At 52.5% G+C, this 21,399-nt stretch overlaps 1 protein-coding gene across 8 annotated transcripts in view; it reads left to right on the forward strand.

The window, feature by feature from the left end:
• The window catches only part of ERCC1 (ERCC excision repair 1, endonuclease non-catalytic subunit), a 66,950-nt gene that overhangs the window by 37,480 nt on the left and 8,071 nt on the right, over positions 1-21,399 (forward strand). Inside the window, exons 1-5 of one of the 8 annotated variants that reach the window (XM_064381170.1) lie at positions 14,446-14,540; positions 14,962-15,073; positions 17,704-17,931; positions 18,690-18,793; positions 20,282-20,381. In XM_064381170.1, coding sequence (XP_064237240.1) covers positions 14,969-15,073; positions 17,704-17,931; positions 18,690-18,793; positions 20,282-20,381 — 537 coding nt within the window. In that variant the 5' untranslated portion in view covers positions 14,446-14,540; positions 14,962-14,968. The other 7 variants (XM_064381166.1, XM_064381164.1, XM_064381162.1 and 4 more) reach the window with 7 other exon arrangements.

Genomic DNA, 21,399 nt, shown 5'->3' on the forward strand with positions numbered 1-21,399 from the left:
TAGGTGGATCACTTGAGGTCAGGAGTTCAAAACCAGCCTGGCCAACATAGTGAAATCTTGTCTCTACAAAAAAGACAAAAATTAGCCGGTCTTGGTTGCAGGCACCTGTAATCCCAGCTACTTGAAAACTTTAGAAGTTATTTTTAAATTACCATCTCTGGACTGACTCTTAAAACTTTTCTTTTTTTTTTTTTCTTTTGAGACAGAGTCTCGCTCTATCACCCAGGCTGGAGTACATGGCACGATCTTGGCTCACTGCAACCTCTGCCTCCTGGGATCAAGTAAGTCTCCTGACTCAGCCTCCTGAGTAGCTGGGATTACCAGCAAGCACCACCATGACCGGCTAATGCTTTGTATTTTTAGTAGAGATGGGGTTTCGCCATGCTGGCCAGGCTGGTCTTGAACTCCTGACCTCGTGATCTACCTGCCTCAACCTCCCGAAGTGCTGGGATTACAGGCATGAGCTACCATACCTGGCGACTGACTCTAAAACGTATCTAGGTATCTTCCACCCACACTTCATCTCAGGGATGATCCCCCCATCCACGCTGCTACCTGGGCTTCAGCTGGGTATCTCTCCCGCCCACTGCAGGGTCAGGGCCAGGCCCGACCTTACACGCTCATTCTGACTTCTGTCACCCTCAGGGAAGTCAGTGTGCTGCCTCTGAACCTCCAGAACATGCAATGTAGGTTGCTGAGGCCCGACACTGATTCTTGGAGTAGGCGCTGAGAATCTCAGGATATGGAAATGGAGAGGCCCTCAGAGGATCTAAGTGCAAAGCGAAGACCTAGGCCCAGAGAGAACAGATTCTGGCTGTTCCCAGGGCCTGCCTGGAGCTGTCATGTCCAACCACTGACTTGCAAAGGAGGAAACAATCTTAGTGGAGGTGGGCTCAGGATCTCTGCTTGTCATTTCAGTGCCTTCCTAGGTGGAAGCCAGAGCATCGCTTGAGGCCAGGAGTTCAAGACCAGCCTGGGCAAGGCAGGCAAGGCATGGAGACTCCGTCTCTACAAAAAAATTAAAAATTTAGCCAGCTGGGCTGAGCATGGGGGCTCACACCTGTAATCCCAGCACTTTGGGAGGCTCAGGCGGGCGGATCACCTGAGGTCGGGAGTTTAAGACCAGCCTGACCAATATAGAGAAACTCTGTCTCTACTAAAAATACAAAATTAGCTGCGTGTAGTGGCCTGTGCCTGTAATCCCAGCTACTAAGGGAGGCTGAGGCAGGAGAATCGCTTGAACTGGGGAGGCAGAGTTTGCGGTGAGCCGAGATTGTGCCATTGCACTCTAGCCTGGGCAACAAGAGCAAAACTCTGTCTCAGAAAACAAACAAACAAAAAATTAGCCAGGTGTGGTGGTGCACACCTGTAGTCCCAGCTACTACGAAGACTGAGGTGGGAGGATCTCTTGAACCCAGGAATTCAAGGCTGCAGTGAGCTAAGATCCCAGCACTGCACTCCAGCCTGGGCCTTGTCTGAAATTAAAAAAAAAAAAAAAAAAAAATTAGTGGAGGTGGGTAAATAAAGTGACAGCTCAAGGATGAGCCCTAACTCTGGTGACGCAGTGACCTCACATTTGGTCAGTCCCCAGCCTGTGCCCCAACCCTGGTCACAGAATGAGCCCTGATGCCTGCCATGCCTCGCCTCAGCTGAGACCAGGCCAGACTTAAATATCCCATATTCAAACCCCAGACCTAAGCCTACCCCTGCCCACTGTAGAAACGAACCAAGAAGTCAGATCCTGACCCCTAGCCCTCAGCCCTCAGCCCGCAGGTCTCCTGATTCCCTGTGACCCTCCCGCCCTGCCCTGACCCCATAGAGGCTGGCCTTGAGGACAGATGTGGGAAGGGGCAGATTCAGTACGGCAGGAGATTGGCGATGAGGGTGCACAGGGGGAATAAGGAGGGAGTAGGGCAGGCTGGGGTCTGGGGATGAGTACCAGTGGGGGACATCGCTGGGGGGCAGGGGAGGAGGGAATTATGGTGAGGAATGGAGGTGAAGCTGAGGATGGGGGGCAGGGGATGTGGGATACAATGTGGGGGGCGCAGCAAGGCAGCCGGGCTACCGGCGGGGCGGAGGTCGCAGCCTGGGGTGAGTGTGACCGCCGGGACAGAGGGGGGGTGCGCTGGGGACAGCGGTGCCTGCTCGGCCGGGCTGCGCCCAGCACCGCTCCCCACCGCGCGCTCCCCCTTCCGCTCCCCGGAAGCGCTGAGTCGTCCTGCCTTATCTGGGGGCCGCTATTTCGGGCTCGGCTCGGAGCGCGGCGACTATTTTTAGCGGCGCTGGGGTAAAAATGGACGCGGCGCCGCGCGGGTTCCCGAGGCCGTGCGCGCCCCCTCGCGACCAAGGAGGGCCCCGGGGAGGCGCGCGCGCCTGAGTCACCGCCGTCGGCCCGCCCCACAGCACGGCGAGGGGGCCCGGATAAGGGGCGCCCTGGACACCCCGCGTGCGCACCCGCCTCCCGGGCTCCCGGGCGCCTGCGAGCTGGCGGGGCACAGAACCTTCCAGGAGCGTCCGGACGCGTCCGCCGCGGTTCAGAGCCGACGGCGGAGTTTTGGGCAGGGGCGCCGCGCCCCCTGGTGGCTCCCGCGGGGATCGCAGGCAGAAGCCGGGCCTGAGTCCGTCTCAACTTTTCTATTCATTTATTTTTATTATGATTATGATGATTTCTTTGAGATATATTTCTCGCTATATTGCCCCAGGGTGGTCTAGAACTCCTGAGCTCAAGCGATTCTGCTACCTCGGCCTCCCAAAATGCTGGGATTACCGGTGTGAGCCACCGCACCCAGCCTATTATTATTACTACTACTACTATTTTTTTATTATTTTTAATCTGACCTTACTGAGTAGTCCACACCCATTTTATAAATGAGGAAACTGAGGCACGGAGAGGAACTGGATTGAGGCTTGCAGCATGAATCGCAGGGTACCATCATTTCAACTTCAGATTGAACATTTCCTAAGTGGGGAACTCACTGCCTCCCAGAAAACGAGGTGCTATCTGTTTGCTTGTTTTGTTTTGTTTTACTTCGTTTTGAGACAGAGTCTTGCTCTGTCGCCCAGGCTGGAGTGTAGTGGTGCGATCTCGGCTCACTGCAACCTACACCGCCTGAGTTCAAGAGATTCTCCTGCCTCAGCCTCCCAAGTAGCTGGGATTACAGGCATGGGCCATCACATCCAGCAAATTTTGTATTTTTAGTAGAGATGGGGTTGGGGGACGGAGAATAGAGAGAGGCCGGTTAAAAGATACCAAACTACAGTCAGATAAAAGGAATAACTTCTAGTGTTCTATAGCACTGCAGGATGACTATAATTTACACACACACACACACACACACACACACACATTTTAGATGGAATCTCTATCGCCAAGGTTGGAGTGCAGTGGCGCCATCTCGGCTCACTGCAACCTCCACCTCCTGGATTCAAGTGACTCTCCTGCCTCAGTCTCCTGAGTAGCTGGGATTACAGGCATGGACCATCACATCCAGCAAATTTTGTATTTTTAGTAGCCATGAGCTTTCTCCATGTTGGCCAGGCTGGTCTCGAACTCCTGACCTCAGGTGATCTGCCCGTCTCCGTCTCCCAAAGTGCTGGAATTATAGGCATGAACCACCACACCCAGCCCAATTTACTGTATATTTTCAAACAGCTGGATGAAAGAATTTTCAATGTTTCCATCACAAAGCAATGATAAATATTTGAGGTAATGGATATGCTAATTACCCTGAATTGATTCTTACACATTGTATTCGTGTATCAGAATATCACTCTGTATCCCGTAAGTATGACCAATTATTATATGTCAATTATAAAATTAAATATAAAATTTAGGGCAGAGTATAGTCACTCATACCTGTAATCCCAGCACTTTGGGAGGCTGACGCAGGCAGATCGCTTGAGCCCAGGAGTTTGAGACCAGCCTGGGCAATATAGTGAGACTCTTCTAAAAAGTAAAATAAACAAACCAGGGCAACATGGCAAAACCCCATCTCTACAAAAAAAATACAAAATAATTATCGGGGTATGGTGGTTCACGCCTATAGTCCCAGCTACTCAGAAGGCTGAGATAGGAGGATCACTTGAGCCCAGGGGGCAGAGGTTACAGTGAGTCGAGATCGCACCACTGCACTCCAGCCTGGGTGACAGAGTGAGACCGTCTTAAATAAATAAACAAACACATAAAAAATAAAATTACGCATATGGATCCAGCAATCCCACTTCTGGGTTATATCCAAAGAAATTGAAATCAAGCTGTCAGGGCCATGTGCAGTGACTCACGCCTATAAATCCAGTAATTTGGGAGGCTGAGGCAGGAGGATGGCTTGAACCGAGGACTCTGAGACCAACCTGGGCAACACAGTGAGATGCATCTCTACAAAAAACACAAAAATAAAAATAAAAAATCAGATGAGAACATGTACTGACAAAAAATAAAAAATAATATTTAAAAATTAAAAAAAAATTAAACTCGACCGGGCGCGGAGTCTCATGCCTGTAATTCCCAGCATTTTGGGAGGCTGAAGCTGGTGGATCACCTGAGGTCCAGAATTCGAGACCAGCCTGGCCAACGTGGTGAAACCCCTTTTCTACAAAAAAAAAAAAAAAGTTAAACTTTATTTTAGCAACTTTGAAATACACAATACATTATTATTAACTGTGGTTACCATGCTGTGCAATAGATCACTGAAATATATTTCTCCAGTCTCACTGAAACTTTGCACCCTTTGATCAACATCTCTTTCCTCAACCCTCTCCCACTTCCCCAGCCTCTAATAAACACTTTTATACTCTCTGTTTCTATGAAACCAACTTTTTTTTTTTTTTTTTTTGAGACAGAGTCTCGCTCTGTCACCCAGGCTGGAGTGCAGCAGTGCAATCTCAGCTCACTGCAACCTCTGTCTCCCGGGTTCAAGCGACTCTCCTGCCTCAGCCTCCTGCGTAGCTGGGATGACAGGCATGCACCACCACACCCAGCCAATTTGTTTTGTATTTTTAGTAGAGACGGGGTTTCACCATGTTTGTCAGGCTAGTCTCGCACTTCTGACCTGTGATCCGTCCGCCTGAGCCTCCCAAAGTGCTGGGATTACAGGCGTGAGCCACTTCTCCCGGCCCATGCAAGTTTTTTTTGTATTTTTTGGAGATGAGGTGTTTTACCATGTTACCTGGGCTGGTCTTGAACTCCTGGGCTCAAGTGATTTGCCAGCCTCAGCCTCCCAAAGTGCTGGGATTACAGGCGTGAGCCACCATGCCCGGCCGGATCTCTTCTTAAAAGCTCCATTGACAGAGAAACCTCCCCTACCCTCCCATCCATTCTCCCTCCTTCACAGTTAAAATGATGTTCCACATTCTTGTCCTTCGTGGCACTTATCAAGTTTGTATGATTATTAGTTAATTGATTTTTTTTTTAAGACAGAGTCTCACCCTGTCACTCAGGCTGGAGTGCAGTGGTGCAATCTCGGCTCACTGCAACCTCTGTCTCCCGGGTTCAAGCGATTCTCCTGCCTCAGCCCCCTGAGCAGCTGGGATTACTGGCACCTGACACTGTGCCTAGCTAATTTTTGTGATTTTGGTAGAGATGGGGTTTCACCATGTTGGCCAGGCTGATCTCGAACTCCTGACATCAAGTGATCCTCCCACCTTGGCCTTCCAAAGTGCTGGGATTACAGGCGTGAGCCATGGCACCTGGCACCCTTACATTGCTAATTATTGAAGGTCTTTACCTGGGCAACATAGCAACACCTCATCTCTAAAAAAAACCCAAAAAGCAGCCAGGAGTGGTGGTGTGCACCTGTAGTCTTAGCTATTTGGGAGGCTGAGGTGGGAAGATTGCTTTAGCACAGGAGTTGAAGCGTGCAGTGAGTTATGATTGCACCACTGAACTCCAGCATGGGCAACAGAGTGAGACCCTGTCTCAAATTTTAAAAAGTATTGAAGACCCCAAAGAGTTTTTGCTGATGCGTATGATTTCTATCAATATTTAGTGTATTAGAAATTAGAACTGAGGAATTTTAGAAATACTTGTTGATTCATACTAAAAATACAAAAATTAGCCATGCATGGTGGTGCGTGCCTGTAGTCCCAGCTGCTAGGGAGGCTGAGGCAGGAGAATTGCTTGAACCAGGGAGGTGGAGGTTGTAGTGAGCCAAGATTGTGCCATTGCACTCCAGCCTGGGCAAGAGAGTGAGACTCAGTCTCAAAAAAAAAGTAGCTGGTGCAGTGGCATACACCTGTAATCCTAGCTACTTGGGAGGCTGGGGTGGAAGAATCACTTGAGTTTGAGATGAGCCTGGGCAGCACAGCAAGACCCCATCTCTAAAAATAATTAATAATAATAATAAATTAATTTTATGTTATTTTTGTATATTTTAAATGAAAATAACAATGTTTTCCAAAATAAAAAACAATTTTTTGGGGGACAGGTTCTCACTCTGTTTTCAAGGCTGGATGTAGTGGTATAATTAAGACTCACTGCAGCCTCCACCTGCTGGGCTCAAGTGATCCTCCCACCTCAGCCTCCCAAGTAGTTGAGAACGTAGGACTGCACCACCAAGCACAGCTCATTTTAACATTGTTTTTGTAGAAATCAGGGTTTTCCTAAGTTGCCCAGGCTGTTTTTCTTTTTTTTCTAAGATGGAGTTTCGATCTTGTCACCCAGGCTGCAGTGCAATGGTGCGATCTTGGCTTATCACAACCTCCCCTTCACGAGTTCAAGTGATTCTCCTGCCTCAGCCTCTCAAGAAGCTGGGATTACAGGGATTGCTGGGATTACAGTCATGCACCACCACGCCCGGCTAATTTTTGTATTTTTAGTAGCAACGGGGTTTCTCCATGTTGGTCAGGCTGGTCTTGAACTCCCAGACTCAAGTCATTCTCCCACCTCGACCTCCCAAAGTCCTGGGATTATAGGCGTGTACCACTGTGCCCACCCTGAAACAAAAATTTAGTAACTAAGGGCATTGTTTTAATTTTTGCAAACCACATTCATGTCAGGCTTAACAGTAGACAGCTGGGTCCTCACGTGTGTGTCTGCGTTTGGTCTGTTGCGATATCGTGGAAGTTGCACTGGCCAGTATGGTGGAACCCCGTCTCTACTAAAAATACCAAAAATTAGCCAGGCATGGTGGCACATGTCTGTAGTCCCACCTACTCGGGAGGCTGAGGCAGGGGAATCGCTTGAACACAGGAGGTGGAGGTTGCAGTGAGCCGAAATCACGCCACTGCACTTCAGACTGGGCAAGACTGAGACCCCGCCCCCTAATAAGTATTATTATTATTATTATGTATCATATATTATGTCAATATTATTATGACCTTTTTTTTGAGACAGGATCTTGCTCTGTTGCCCAGGCTGGAGTGCAGTGGTGCGATCTCGGCTCACTGCAACCTTTGTCTCCCGATTGTCCTGCTTCATCCTCCCAAGTAGCTGGAATAGCAGGCGCCCACCACCACACCTGGCTAATTATTTGCATTTTTAGTAGAGATGGGGTTTCGCCATGCTTGCCAGGCTGGTCTTGAACTCCTGACCTTAAGTGATCCACCCGCCTGAGTCTCCCAAAGTGCTGGGATTACAGGCGTGAGCCACCGCGCCCCGCTTATGATAATTTTGAACTTGTAGAACCCCCTGAAGGGGTGCTGGGGAACCTCGTAAGGTTCTTTGGGCTGCAGGCTGAGACTCCCTAGCTTTTGGTTCCACAGGGCCCAGGTGTGTGTATTCTGAAAACCGAACACCTTTGGAGCCAAGGTGACCCAGGTTAAGAGAAATCTCTAGGCTGGGCACAGGTGTCTCACTCCTGTAATCCCAGCATTTTGAGAGGCTCAGGTAGGCGGATCACCTGAGGTCTGGAGTTGGCGACCAGCCTGACCAACATGGAGAAACCCTATCTCTACTAAAAATACAAAATTAGCTGGGCGTGGTGGCTCATGCCTGTAATCCCAGCTACTCGGGAGTCTGAGGCAGAATTGCTTGAATCCAGGAGGCGGAGGTTAAGGTGAGCCGAGATCAAGCCATTGCACTCCAGCCTGGGCAACAAGAGTGAAACTCCACCTCAAAAAAAAAAAGGCGAGAGAGAGGAGAGAGTGAGAGAGAGAGAGCTCTGACTGCAAGCAGTGAGCTCAGTACTTTTACCTTTTACCCCTTTGAGCCTTGGTGTCTTTGTCTCTAACACAGGGATGGTGGTGATAAAATTAATAAAAGCACATCCCTGCAGGGCTGTAGCGAGGTGCACAGGAGATAAGGCTCAGAAATATGCCTGCCGGGCACAGAGCATGCAGTAAACATTTGCTATTATAATTTGGGAAATGTCATTTTATTTTATCACCAGCACCTTTTATTCATGCAGTGAATTTCTCCCGAGACCCGTCCTGTGCTGGGCAGTGCTAGGGACAAGGTGATGACCGAGATGGCCTTGACCCTGCCCTTATGGGGCCCTCAGTTCAGTGGGTCAAGGAGTTTTTATGTGAGGAATTGTCCCAGACAGATGAGGTGGCTCATGCCTGTAATCCCAGCACTTTGGGAGGCCGAGGCAGGCATATCACTTGAGGTCAGGTGTTCGAGACCAGCCTGGCCAACATGGTGAAACCCCACCTCCACTAAAAATAAAAAATTAGCTGGGTGTGGTGGCATGCACCTGTGGTCCCAGCTACTAGGGAGGCTGAGGCAGGAGAATCGCTTGAACCCAAGAGACAGAGGTTGCAGTGAGCCGAGATCGAGCCACTGCACTCCAGCCTGGGTGACAGAGTGAGACTCTGTCTCAAAAACAAACAAACAAAAAAATTGCCCTGGGCACCAGGTCCTGAAGGTGCATGAGTTCTCAAGGCTGAGAAGGCAAAGAAGGACATTAGGGGATGGGAGCAGTATGCAAGAAATCGTGGCACGTGGAGAACAGCATGTGCTCTGGAATAGCAACTACCCAGGGTCAGTGAGTCCCTTCCTTTGCCTCCAAAACATCCCTGTTCTCCTCCCCTCTTTCCCCCTTTCTCTTTTTGTATAAATAGGTCCTTGGCTCTTTTTGCTCTTTTTTCTTTCTTTTTTTTTAAATTTTTTTGACGGAATTTCGCTCTTTTTGCCCAGGCTATTGTGCAGTGGCACGATCTCGGCTCACTGCAACCTCCATCTTCCGGGTTCTAGCGATTCTCATGGCTCAGCCTCCCAAGTAGCTGGGATCACAGGCGCCTGACACCACGCCCGGCTAATTTTTGTATTTTTAGTAGAGACCATGTTGGCCAGGCTGGTCTCAAACTCCTGACCTAAGGTGATGTGCTCGCCTCGGCCTCCCGAAGTGCTGGGATTACAGGCGTGAGCCACCGCGCCTGGCTGGGTTCTGGATTTTTTTTTGGTGGAAGTCCCACTTTTGATCCAACCTCATTCTCTCATGCTGCAGATCTTCCCTTTTGCTGTACATCCATCCGCAGCCTCTCCAGCGGAGACTTGGGATGTCCCAGCAGAAGAGGTGCCCAGGAGGCCGCGGAGTAGGGGCCCGGCGCCTCCACTGTCCCCCATCCGGGGGCCTCCGCTTGGGGCCGGGTGAGTCAGCCCCCGGCGGCTCCCGCGTCATCCCGGCCGCTCCGCTCCGCGCTATTTCGGGCTCCGGGCGCTATAAATAGAGGCTCGCGGAGCCGAGCCGCCCCCCTCCATTCGGGCCCCCCTGCGTCCCCGGCCCCGCCGCGATCGCCGGGCCGCGCGTCACCGCGGCTAAGTTTAGAGGCGGGCGGGGACGCCAGCCTGGTCACTGCGACCCCCGGCGGTGCCCGCTTCCAGAGCCTTCGGCCGGGCCGCTCTCCGCCCCGGGTTCAGGTCCCCTCGGGCGGAATTGGCGGTGAGGTTCCGGTCCTCACAGCCTCCGTCCCCACCCCACCCGTTCCAGGGCGCACAAAGGGCTGGAAGTTGAGAGGAGGAGAAGGTTGGGGATGGGAGCAGGGGCCGGAGCCGGCGAGGGGCCCAGGAAACGAGTTACCGCTGAATTTTGGAACTTGGGGTGTTTGGAAGAAAGAGGCGGAATCGGAGCGTGGATACGGCGTGGAGATTCGAACGCGCAACTCTGGGAGCTGGAGAGATTCGAATCCGGGATTCCAAGCTTTAGTTTTGAAACAGCCTAGGCCGGACGTGATGGCTCACGCCAGTAATCCCGGCACTTTAGGAGGCCAAGAAGGGAGGATCGCTGTTGCCCAGGAGTTCGCGACCAGCCTGGGCAACATAGTGAGACCCGCCCCCCGCGGCCTCTACAAAAAAAAAAAAATACAAAAGTTGGCCAGGTGTGGTGGCGCGCGCCTGTGGTTCCAGCTACTTGGGAGGCTAATGTAGGAGGATCACCTGAGCCCGGGAGGTTGAGGCTGCGGTGAGCTATGATCGCACTGCTGCGCTCCAGCCTGGGTGATAGAGAAAAACCCTGCTTCAAAAAAAAAAAAAAAAAAAAAGTAAAGAAAAATAGAAAGTCTGAGGGTAGAAATCCAACATCCAACTTGGAAATAACCTAGAACCGAGGACAATTCCCCCCCCAACCCCCGCTCTAAACTAACGTTGACAGGTTCAGAATTCCACTGATCGCAGGTGGTGGGCCCTTTGCAGCACTTCTGCGGCAAGGAAATCAGTGGGAGCGGAGAAGGGGCCGTGTTTTAGGGGGTCTTGCCGCCGCTGGGTTCTGGCTCGGAGGCCCCGGCTCCCCAACACTTCCAACCCTCTTGTGGTGCACCATCGCCCCATGGCGGAAAACGCCAGAGTTGCAGGGTTAAGTCTGGTAATTCCATTCCCCAAAGGGAGAACTGAGTCACAAGCCCTTCTACTTGGGATGACCTACTTCTAGAAACGCTGTATGGCCTTGGATACAGAGTCCTTTTCTTTCTTTCTTTCCTTCCTTCCTTCCTTCCTCCCTCCCTCCCTTCCTTCTTCCTCCTTCCTCCTTCCCTCCCTCCCTCCCTTCCTTCCTTCCTCCCTTCCTCCCTCCCTTCTTCCTCCTTCCTCCTTCCCTCCCTCCTTTCTTTCCTTCTTTCTTTCTTTCTTTTCTTTTTCTTTCTTTCTTTTCTTTTTTCTTTCAAGACGGAGTCTCACTCTGTCGCCCAGGCTGGAGTGCAGTGGTGTGATCTTGGCTCTCTGCAACCTCCACCTCCTGGGTTCAAGCAATTCTCTGCCTAAGACTCCCTAGTTGCTGGGATTATAGGGGCCTGCCACCATGCCCGGCTAATTTTTCTGTATTTTTTAGTAAAGATGGGGTTTCACCACCTTAGCCAGGCTGGTCTTGAACTCCTGACATCATGAGTGCTGGGATAACAGGTGTGAGCCTCTGTGCCTGGTCTACAGAGGCGTATTTCCATGATCCTTCTCACCTGGGGCTTCAGTTCCCTCATGGGTCAAATGGGGTGATGATGCCTAGAGGGAGGGCTTCTGCAAGGCCTTACTCCATAGTAAGTGTGTGATCTGTATTTAGCTGATCATAACTATTATGTATAGAGCCCCTCTTTCTGCAGCTGTATGGCTCCCCTCCCCCATCACCTGCTTCACAGAACTGTGTTTTATCTTCATACTATGTAGCAATCTGCAATTCTTTTTTTGAGACGGAGCCTCTTTTGCCCAGGCTGGACTACAGTAGCATGATCATAGCTCACTGCAACCTCAAACTCCTGGGCTCAAGTGATTCTCCTGTCTCAGCCTCCCAAGTATCTGGGACTACAGGTGCACGCCACCATGCCTGGCAATTTTTTTATTTTTATTTTTGAGACGGAGTCTGGCTCTGTCACCCAGGCTGGAGTGCAGTGGCTTGCTCTCTGCTCACTGCAACCTCTGCCTCGTGGTTCAAGCGATTCTCTTGCCTCAGCTTCCCAAAGTGCTGAATTACAGGCATGAGCCATGCTGCCTAGCCAATTTTTGTATTTTTTTTTTTGTAGAGATGGGATTTTACCATGTTGTCCAGGCTGGTCTCAAACTCCTGAGCTCAAGTGATCTGCCCACCTTGGTCTCCTAAAGTGCTGGGATTAAAGGCGTGAGCCACGGCGCCCAGCCTAGGATTCTGGATTTCAATTGTTAGGGTGAAAAGAAAAAGGCATTTGCAGACGAGCAAGGCTCAGGGCAATAGATCTGGACAATAGATGCAGACCCTATCTCAAAAAAAATTTTTTTTTTGAGATGGAGTTTCACTCTTGTTTCCCAGGCTGGAGTGCAATGGCACAATCTCAGCTTACCACAACCTCCACCTCCCAGGTTCAAGCAATTCTCCTGCCTCAGCCTCCTGAGTAGCTGGGATTATAGGCATGCATCACCACATCCAGTGAATTTTGTGTTTTTAGTAGAGATAGGGTTTCACCATGTTGGTCAGGCTGGTCTCGAACTCCCGACCGCGGATGATCCACCCGCCTCGGCCTCCCACAGTGCTAAGATTGATAATAGGCATGCTCCACCGTGCCTGGCAAAATAAATAAGTAAAATGGCAAAATGTAGACACAGAGACACACATCCATAGATGAAAGATTGACATGAAGGAAACAGAGGGATGGTCACTGACGTGCAGGAAAGAACAAATAAAAAGATCAATGAACAGCACAGAAACGTCAGAAATAGGCTTGTGTGTCTATGGGAATTTGCTCTGGGATAAAGGCAGAATTTCAGAATAGTGGAGAAAAGATCTACCTTTGGTCAACTTGAGACAATTGGTTCTATCACTCATAAACCACTACCTAGGTGCATTTTTTTTTTCTTGAGACGGAGTCTCGCACTGTCATCCAGGCTGGAGTGCAATGGCGCGATCTTGGCTCACTGCAACCTCTGCCTCCTGGGTTCAAGCGATTCTCCTGCCTCAGCTTCCCGAGTAGCTGGGACTACAGGTACGTGCCACCACATCCAGCTAATTTTTTTGTATTTTTAGTAGAGAAGGGGTTTCACCATGTTGGCTAGGATGGTCTTGATCTCCTGACCTCGTGATCCACCCACCTTGGCCTCCCAAAGTGCTGGTATTGCAGGCGTGAGCCACCGCGCCCGGCCCCTCGGTGCACTTTCATCAATAAATCTTGGCCAGGCATGGTGGCTCATGCTTATAATCCCAGCACTTTGGGAGGCTGAGGTGGGCAGATAACCTGAGGTCAGCAGTTCCAGACCAGCCTGGCCAACATGGTGAAACTCCATCTCTACTAAAAATACAAAAGTTAGCTGGGTGTGGTGGTGGCGCACCTGGAATCTCAGCTACGTGGGAGACTGAGGCAGGAGAATCGCTTGAATCCAGGAGGCAGAGGTTTTAGTGAGCCCAGACCGTGCCATGGCACTCCAGCCTGGGCAATAAGAGCAAAACTCCATCTCAAAAATATATAAATAAATAAATCTTACATAGATTAAAGACAGATGACCTGCTCATTCTAGATCATCACGGTTTGGGAACATGTCTACTTGCCTCATGGAACCATAAGCTCCAGGAAGACAACACGAGGCTTTTATCTTTTACATAGATAAAAGGAACTATAGAATATATCATTATGACCCTGGATTATGGCAGTGCTCTTAACACACCAAAACAAAAGTCAAAACGGAATAGATTGGTAAATAGTTAGACATAAACACAAATAACTTCTGTGCCAAAAATAACTAAACTTTAAAACCCGAAGTACAAACTAGGAGGAAATGTTTGCAATATATTGAACTAAGGATTAGAATCAGAATCCATAAAGTGCTCCTACAAATTAGTAGTAATAAAAAAGGCACACAACCCATTTTTAAAATGGACAAGGAATATCAGCAAGCAATTCACAGAAGACATAATTTATAAGACCAATACATTCACAAAAACGTTCCATTTCCTGAGTAATCGGAGAGTTGCAAGTCAGAACAGTGTGATACTATCCTTTCAGGAAGTGACTAATACTAACTCATCAACCAGGCCCCCCTGCTCAGATGTCCCTTCCTCCAGGAAGCCCTTCCGGACTCCGGGGCTGAGTCAGGCGCTCTCCCTGACCCCCTTCCCACGGCTCTCTCGGGATCTCCCATCCCAGACCTACCCATTCTAGGTCAACACGGTTTGTGATGTCTGTGTCCCTAAACTAAACCGTAAGCTCCGGGAGGACTACACGGGGCTGTCGTTGGTCGCTGCTGTGTCACCAGCACGGACTCGCACAGGACCAGGAAGAGAGGAAGCGCGTGGGGGGAATAGGTGTGGAGTAAATGAATGAATGGGGAAACTGAGGTCAAGTCAATGGCTGAGTTGGGATTCAAACTTAAGTCTCTCCGTACTGAGAGGAGGGACCAAGTTGGATCTATTGCGATCTCTTCTCTACTGAGCCCTGCCCGGGGCCTGGGAACACAGAAGCGCTCAATAAGGCCTTTGGAACTGAACAGTTTGGGACCCATAGCCCCTGAGGTTACACCTCTCTTCTCCCACGACCTCCGCGGTCCTCCAGGACCATAGAGAGCTGCACAGGGATCGCCCTGCTGTATGCTCTACTTTCCTGGGGAGTGGGGCTAGAGAGGCCGGAAGTGCGGCGAGCCCTGGGCCGCGCTGGCCAAGCTGGCGGTGGGCCGCCTCGATCCTCCTCCAGTCTTTCCCCTAATGCTCCAAGAACCGCAGGTGAGGGAGGCCTCGCGGTGCGGAACCCGCGAGTCCGGGACAAGAGGGGCGGGAGGCGGAGACTGCAGGTGGAGATTGGCAGCCGCGGAAGCCAATCATTGCTGAATCTGAGAGATGGACAAGGCCAGGCGTTGGGAGGGCGGCCAGATGCTAGCCCTAGGGGCCGGGCGAACGGAAGGCGGTGGACGGTGGGGGCGAGGGGCGGAGCGATGGGACTTGTGGACCTGTAAGGGGCGGGGCGAGCCGAAGGTGTAGGTCAAAGGGGCGGGGCTTTATAGAGCCTCGGGCGCTGGGTGTTTGGGGCTTGACGCTAAGGAGCTCTGGGAGTTTTGTTGGGGACGGCTGTGAGTTGGGGGTTCTTGGTAGGGGATGAGAACGCAGACGCTGATGGCTGACTCGCTCCTGGCACCTTCCCTTTCAGGCTCCAGATGGACCCTGGGAAGGACAAGGAGGGAGTGCCCCAGCCCGCAGGGCCGCCAGCAAGGAAGAAATTTGTGATACCCCTCGACGAGGATACGGTCCCTCCTGCAGTGGTAGGACAAGGAGATGCGGGACCCCTGGGAGGCTGGGGGGTGTTAGGAGGAAGAGGATTGGATGGGCCCTGTGGGACCAGGGTGTGGGTTAGTGGATTTGGGGGCCACGGTCGACTTGGGAAAACAGTGCTTGGCCTTCCACAGGCCCCACCTTCCCCATCTGTGAAATGGAAGGGTGGTTCTAAGAGAGGGCTAAGGCGGCGGCCAAAAACTGGCATTCAGCAGGTAGCCCTGATGGGTTTTACAAGGCCAGCACCCTGATTTTTCAAGACATGAATTTATTGCTCGTGTTTAAAAATTGTCAGGTTTTGCAATTGAAAAACAAATCTGTACTTTTCACATATTTTGATAAATGAAAGGACCTGGCAATATTGAAATTTTCTTAAAGGCCCGAAGCTGTGGCTCATGGCTGTAATCCCAACACGTTGGGAGGCGGTGTCGGGTGGATCATTTGAGGTCAGGAGTTCGAGACCAGCCTGGCCAACATGGTGAAACCCTGTCTCTACTAAAAATACAAAAATTGGCCAGGCATGGTGGCGTATGCCTGTAGCCCCAGCTACTTGGGAGGCTGAGGCAGGAGGATTGCTTGAACCTGGGAGGCAGAGGTTGCAGTGAGCCAAGATTTCATCATTTCAGCATTGTGAAACCCTGCGTCTACTAAAAATACAAAAGTTGGCTGGACGCAGTGGCTCAAGTCTGTAATCCCAGCACTTTGGGAGGCCGAGGCGGGTGGACTGCTTGAGGTCAGGAGTTCAAGACCAGCCTGGCCAACATGGTGAAACCCTGTCTCTATTTTAAAAAAAAAAAGAAAAGAAAAAAATTAGCCAGGTGTGATGGCAGGCGCCTGTAATCCCAGTTACTTGGGAGGCTGAGGCAGGATAATTGCTTGAACCTGGGAGGCAGAGGTTGCAGTGAGCTGAGATCTGGCCACGGCATTCCAGCCTGGGAAACAGAGCAGGACTTTGTCTCCAAAAAAAAAAAAAAAAAAGAAAGAAATCTCCTTTCCAAGGGAAAACAATCAATTGGTGATGAGTATTGGCTATGAAGAAAAGGAAAGTAAGCTAAGGATATAGGGCGTGATGGGGGAGAGGACCTTCCTCCTTTATTTATTTATTTTTTCGAGACTGAGTCTGGCTTTGTCACCCAGGCTGTAGTGCAGTGGCGTGATCTTGGCTCACTGCAACCTCTGCTTCCCAGGTTCAAGCATCTCCTGCCTCAGCCTCCGAAGTAGCTGGGACCACAGGCGCATATCACCATGCCCGGTTAATTTTTGTATTTTTTTTTTTTTTTTTTTGAGACGGAGTTTCGCTCTTGATACCCAGGCTGGAGTGCAATGGCGCGATCTCGGCTCACCGCAACCTCCGCCTCCTGGGTTCAGACAATTCTCCTGCCTCAGCCTCCTGAGTAGCTGGGATTACAGGCACGCGCCACCGTGCCCAGCTAATTTTTTGTATTAGTAGAGACGGGGTTTCACCATGTTGACCAGGATGGTCTCGATCTCTTGACCTCGTGATCCACCCGCCTCGGCCTCCCAAAGTGCTGGGATTACAGGCTTGAGCCACCGCGCCCGGCAATTTTTGTATTTTTAGTAGAGATGGGGTTTTACCATGTTGGCCAGGCTGGTCTTGAACTTCTGACCTCAAGTGATCAGCCCACCTCAGCCTCCCAAGTGTTGGGGTTACAGGTGTGAGCCACCATGCCCGGCCCTTTCCTACTTTAGATAGGAAGGTCAAAGGAGGGCCCTGAGGAGGTGACATGTTGGCAGAGACATGAAAGAGGTGAGGGAGTGAGCCAGGCAGACATCTGGAGTGGAGGGAAGAGCCAGTGCAGAAGCCCTGAGGTCAGAGGAAGCCTGCCACGTTCAAGGGCAGCACCAAGTCCAGTGGGGCTGGAGCAGAGAAAGCGAGGGGAAAGTGGTAGAAGGTATGGTCCCTGAGGCAAGGAGCGGGGACAGATCTAGAGCCTTGTGGGTCATGGGGACAGCTTTGGCTTTCCCTCTGAGCCAGGAGCCACCCACCAGCTCTGATCAGAGGAGGGACATGAAGACTTAGTGTAGGGACAGACTTCCAGGGGGCAAAGGTATAGGCAAGGAGCTGGTGAGGAGGTGACTTCAGTGGTCCAAGGGTGAAACCCTGGTGGCTGGGACCAGAGTGGAGGCTGAGGAGGTGGAGAGAAGTGGCTGGAGTCAGATTTTGAGCTCTCAGCCCTCTGGAAGGGACATTAGGAGGAATGAGGATGGGAAGCCCTAAAGAGGGGAGAGGGGTCGGGTGCAGTGGCTCATGCCTGTAATCCCAGCACTGTGGGAGGCCGAGGTCAGGAGTTTGAGATCAGCCTGGACAACATGGTAAAACCCTGTCTCTACTAAAAATACAAAAATTAGCCTGGTGTGGTGGCTCGCACCTGTAGTCCCAGCTACTCGGAGGCTGAGGCAGGAGAATCACTTGAACCTGGGAGGTGGAGGTTGCAGTGAGCCAAGATTGTGCCACTGCACTCCAGCCTGGGCAACAGAGCAAGACTCTGTCTAAAAAAAAAAAAAAAAAAAAAAAAGAAGGGAGAGGGACTCACACAGAGCCTCAGATGTCCCCCGCTCATCCCAACCAGTCCCCTCCAAACCCCATTTCTCCCTACAGGCCAAGCCTTTATTCAAATCCACAAAGAGCCTTCCCACTGTGGACACCTCGGCTCAGGCAGCCCCTCAGACAGCCCCTCAGACCTACGCTGAATATGTCATGTCACGGCCTCCAGGAGGGCCTGGGGCTACGTGTCCCACAGGGTCAGAGCCCCTGGCAGGAGAGACCCCCAACCAGGCCCCAAAACCAGGAGCAAAATCCAACAGCATCATCGTGAGCCCTCGGCAGGTGAGGAGGGAGACGGAGAAGGGGGGCCTTGAGGTTTCCAGTGGGAAACGCTGTTCTAGGGATGACTCCGGTGGAAGGAGGTCTAAGTTCCAGCCACTTTGTTCTCACCATTCATTCATTCATTCATTCAACAGTGGTGTGTGGGTTGAAAGTGTCCCAGCTCTTCTTGCTGGGGCTGTGACTGTGTTGGTGCAGCTGTTTCCTGACCCCAGGTTCGTTAATTTATTCAAAATGTACTGAATGAGGCCGGGCGCGGTGGCTCACACCTGTAATCTCAGCACTTTGGGAGGCCTAGGCCAGCAGATCACCTGAGTCAGGAGTTCGAGACCAGCCTGGCCAACATGGTGAAACCCCGTCTCTACTAAAAATACAAAAATTACCCGAGCATGGGGACAGGAAGTGTTCAGGACCACAGGACATGCAGATTGGGGCAGGGGGAGAGGGCTGAGCTGGACACAGAGCTGGGGACCCTTTAGGAAAGGCCTAGCGCCAGTGGGAGGGGAGGGGAGGAACCTGGGTCAGAGGACCATGGACTGTCCAGGGTTGAGAGGAGAGAGAAGCTGGAAAAGACCAGGGTACAGGTGGGAGGAGGGAGGAGGTATGGGAAGAGGTGGGAGGAGGGAGGAGGGAGGACGGAGGAGGGAGGAGGTATGGGAAGAGGTGGGAGGAGGGAGGAGGTTCCAGAAGAGGTGGAGGAGGGCCCTGTGGTTGCCAAGAGTCATTCCTATTGATGGCTTCTGCCCTTCCTCCCTCCCCAGAGGGGCAATCCTGTACTGAAGTTCGTGCGCAACGTGCCCTGGGAATTTGGCGACGTAATCCCCGACTATGTGCTGGGCCAGAGCACCTGTGCCTTGTTCCTCAGGTGAGCTCTGCGGCTCCACCCCAGCCTTCAGGAAGGGCGTCCCACTGGCCTCAGAGGGTCATGTCCCAGGTTTCTGGACTGTTCTATGAGAAACCTCTGGGCATGGTCCTACAAGCGCTGGGCCTTGGTCGGACCTTGTGTTGGAGGAAGGGGTCTTGGCCTGGAGGCACCCAGTGCAACAAGAGCTGAGGCCTGGACTCCTGGGTCCGAGGGAGGAGGGGCTGGGGGCCTGGACTCCTGGGTCCGAGGGAGGAGGGGCTGGGGGCCTGGACTCCTGGGTCCGAGGGAGGAGGGGCTGGGGGCCTGGACTCCTGGGTCCGAGGGAGGAGAGGCTGGGGTCTGGACTCCTGGGTCCGAGGGAGGAGGGGCTGGGGTCTGGACTCCTGGGTCCGAGGGAGGAGGGGCTGGGGGCCTGGACTCCTGGGTCCGAGGGAGGAGGGGCTGGGGGCCTGGACTCCTGGGTCCGAGGGAGGAGGGGCTGGGGGCCTGGACTCCTGGGTCCGAGGGAGGAGGGGCTGGGGGCCTGGACTCCTGGGTCCGAGGGAGGAGGGGCTGGGGGCCTGGACTCCTGGGTCCGAGGGAGGAGGGGCTGGGGGCCTGGACTCCTGGGTCCGAGGGAGGAGGGGCTGGGGTCTGGACTCCTGGGTCCGAGGGAGGAGGGGCTGGGGGCCTGGACTCCTGGGTCCGAGGGAGGAGGGGCTGGGGTCTGGACTCCTGGGTCCGAGGGAGGAGGGGCTGGGGGCCTGGACTCCTGGGTCCGAGGGAGGAGGGGCTGGGGTCTGGACTCCTGGGTCCGAGGGAGGAGGGGCTGGGGGCCTGGACTCCTGGGTCCGAGGGAGGAGGGGCTGGGGGCCTGGACTCCTGGGTCCGAGGGAGGAGGGACTGGGCCACTGACGTCCCAAATATCCTTGACTGGTGTTGATGAAAGGCAGGATTTCTCCCATCTCTACCCTAGTTAAAAAACTTCCCCCTCCAACCCAAGGGCCCCTCTGCAAACAGGGCTAGACAGAGGAAGTGAACCCGTGAGTCCCTGTGCTCCCCACAGGCTGTGAGAGCTGCAGAGTGCTGGGCAGAGCTGGCCTAGTTCCCTGGGTCGTGAAGCCCTCAGCATAGCCCTCCAAGCCCAGAGCAGATGGGCTGGCGCTGGGCCCTGCTTCCTACTATGAACCATGAGCACCCCCAGACCATACTCTCCAGGGCCCCTGGCGCCTGTTCTCCCCTGGAGGCCCATGTCTCCCGCTCTTCATGAAGAAGCTAGGGGTCTGGACTTCTGGTTCACCACGGCCATGTGGCCCTGGCTGCCAATCCCTGTGGAGCATCTTCCTGGAAGAGTGACCTGGGGCAAGTCACTTACCCTCTGTGGGCCTCAGGTCCCCTCTGTCCCCTGTGCCATACTCTGAGCCCTTAGCATTCCAGTGAGAGGGCAGAAGGGCTTTGGGGTTCTGGAAGAGACTGAGACCTCCCAATCCCACTCCCTGCCCCCACCAGCCTCCGCTACCACAACCTGCACCCGGACTACATCCACGCGCGGCTGCAGAACCTGGGGAAGAACTTCGCCCTGCGGGTCCTGCTCATCCAGGTGGACGTGGTAAGCAGGGGTCACTCCCCAGCCGTCCTCACTGTCCGCTTGTGTGAAATGGGGAGTGCTGGGCCTCGAGGTTGTGCAGTGGACTATTGAATCCCTTCCAAGAAGAAATGCAGCTGAAACCTCAGCGAGAACGTTTTTCACATCTGAAATTGACATGGGTCACCAAAAAACTGTGTTGGCAAGGAGGCGGGAGGGCAAAATTATCCATTTCCTCTTTCCCCACATCTCCTTCTGTTAGTCCCAGACCCCTGCCACCTAAATATCCCTTTTTTTTTTTTAAGATGGAGTCTCACTCTGTTGCCCAGGCTGGAGCACAGTGGCGCGATCTCAGCTCAACTGCAACCTCCGCCTCCTGAGTTCAAGCGATTCTCCTGCCTCAGCCTCCCAGGTAGCTGGGATTACAGGCACCTACCACCACACCCGGCTAATTTTTGTATTTTTAGTAGAGAGCATTTCACCATGTTGGTCAGGCTGGTCTCGATCTCCTGACCTCAGGCGATCTGCCTGCCTCAGCCTCCCAAAGTGCAGGGATTACAGGCGTGAGCCACTGTGCCCAGCCTCTTTTTATTTTTTTTTTTTTTGAGGTGGAGTTTCACTCTTGTCACCCAGGCTGGAGTGCAATGGTGAGATTTTGGCTCACTGCAACCTCTGCCTCCCAGGTTCTAGCAATTCTCCTGCCCCAGCCTCCCAAGTAGCTGGAATTACAAGTGTGTGTGACCACACCTAGCTATTTTTTCTATTTTTAGTAGAGATGGGGTTTCACTATGTTGGCCAGGCTGGTCTTGAACTCCCGACCTCAGGTGATCCACCTGCCTCAGCCTCTCAAAGTGCTGGAATTACAGGCGTGAGCCATCGCCCTGGCCATCTCTCTCTCTCTCTCTTTTTTTTTTTTTTTTTTTTTTCTAAGACAGAGTCTTACTCTGTCACCCAGGCTGGAGTGCCATGGCTCCATCTTGGCACACTGCAACCTCCGCCTCCTTGGTTCAAACCATCCTCCTGCCTCAGCCTCCTGAGTAAC

Source organism: Aotus nancymaae, unplaced genomic scaffold (assembly GCF_030222135.1).
Source record: "Aotus nancymaae isolate 86718 unplaced genomic scaffold, 86718_ANA_hifiasm-v0.15.2.pri h1tg000028l, whole genome shotgun sequence".
Classification (NCBI taxonomy): Eukaryota; Metazoa; Chordata; class Mammalia; order Primates; family Aotidae; genus Aotus; species Aotus nancymaae.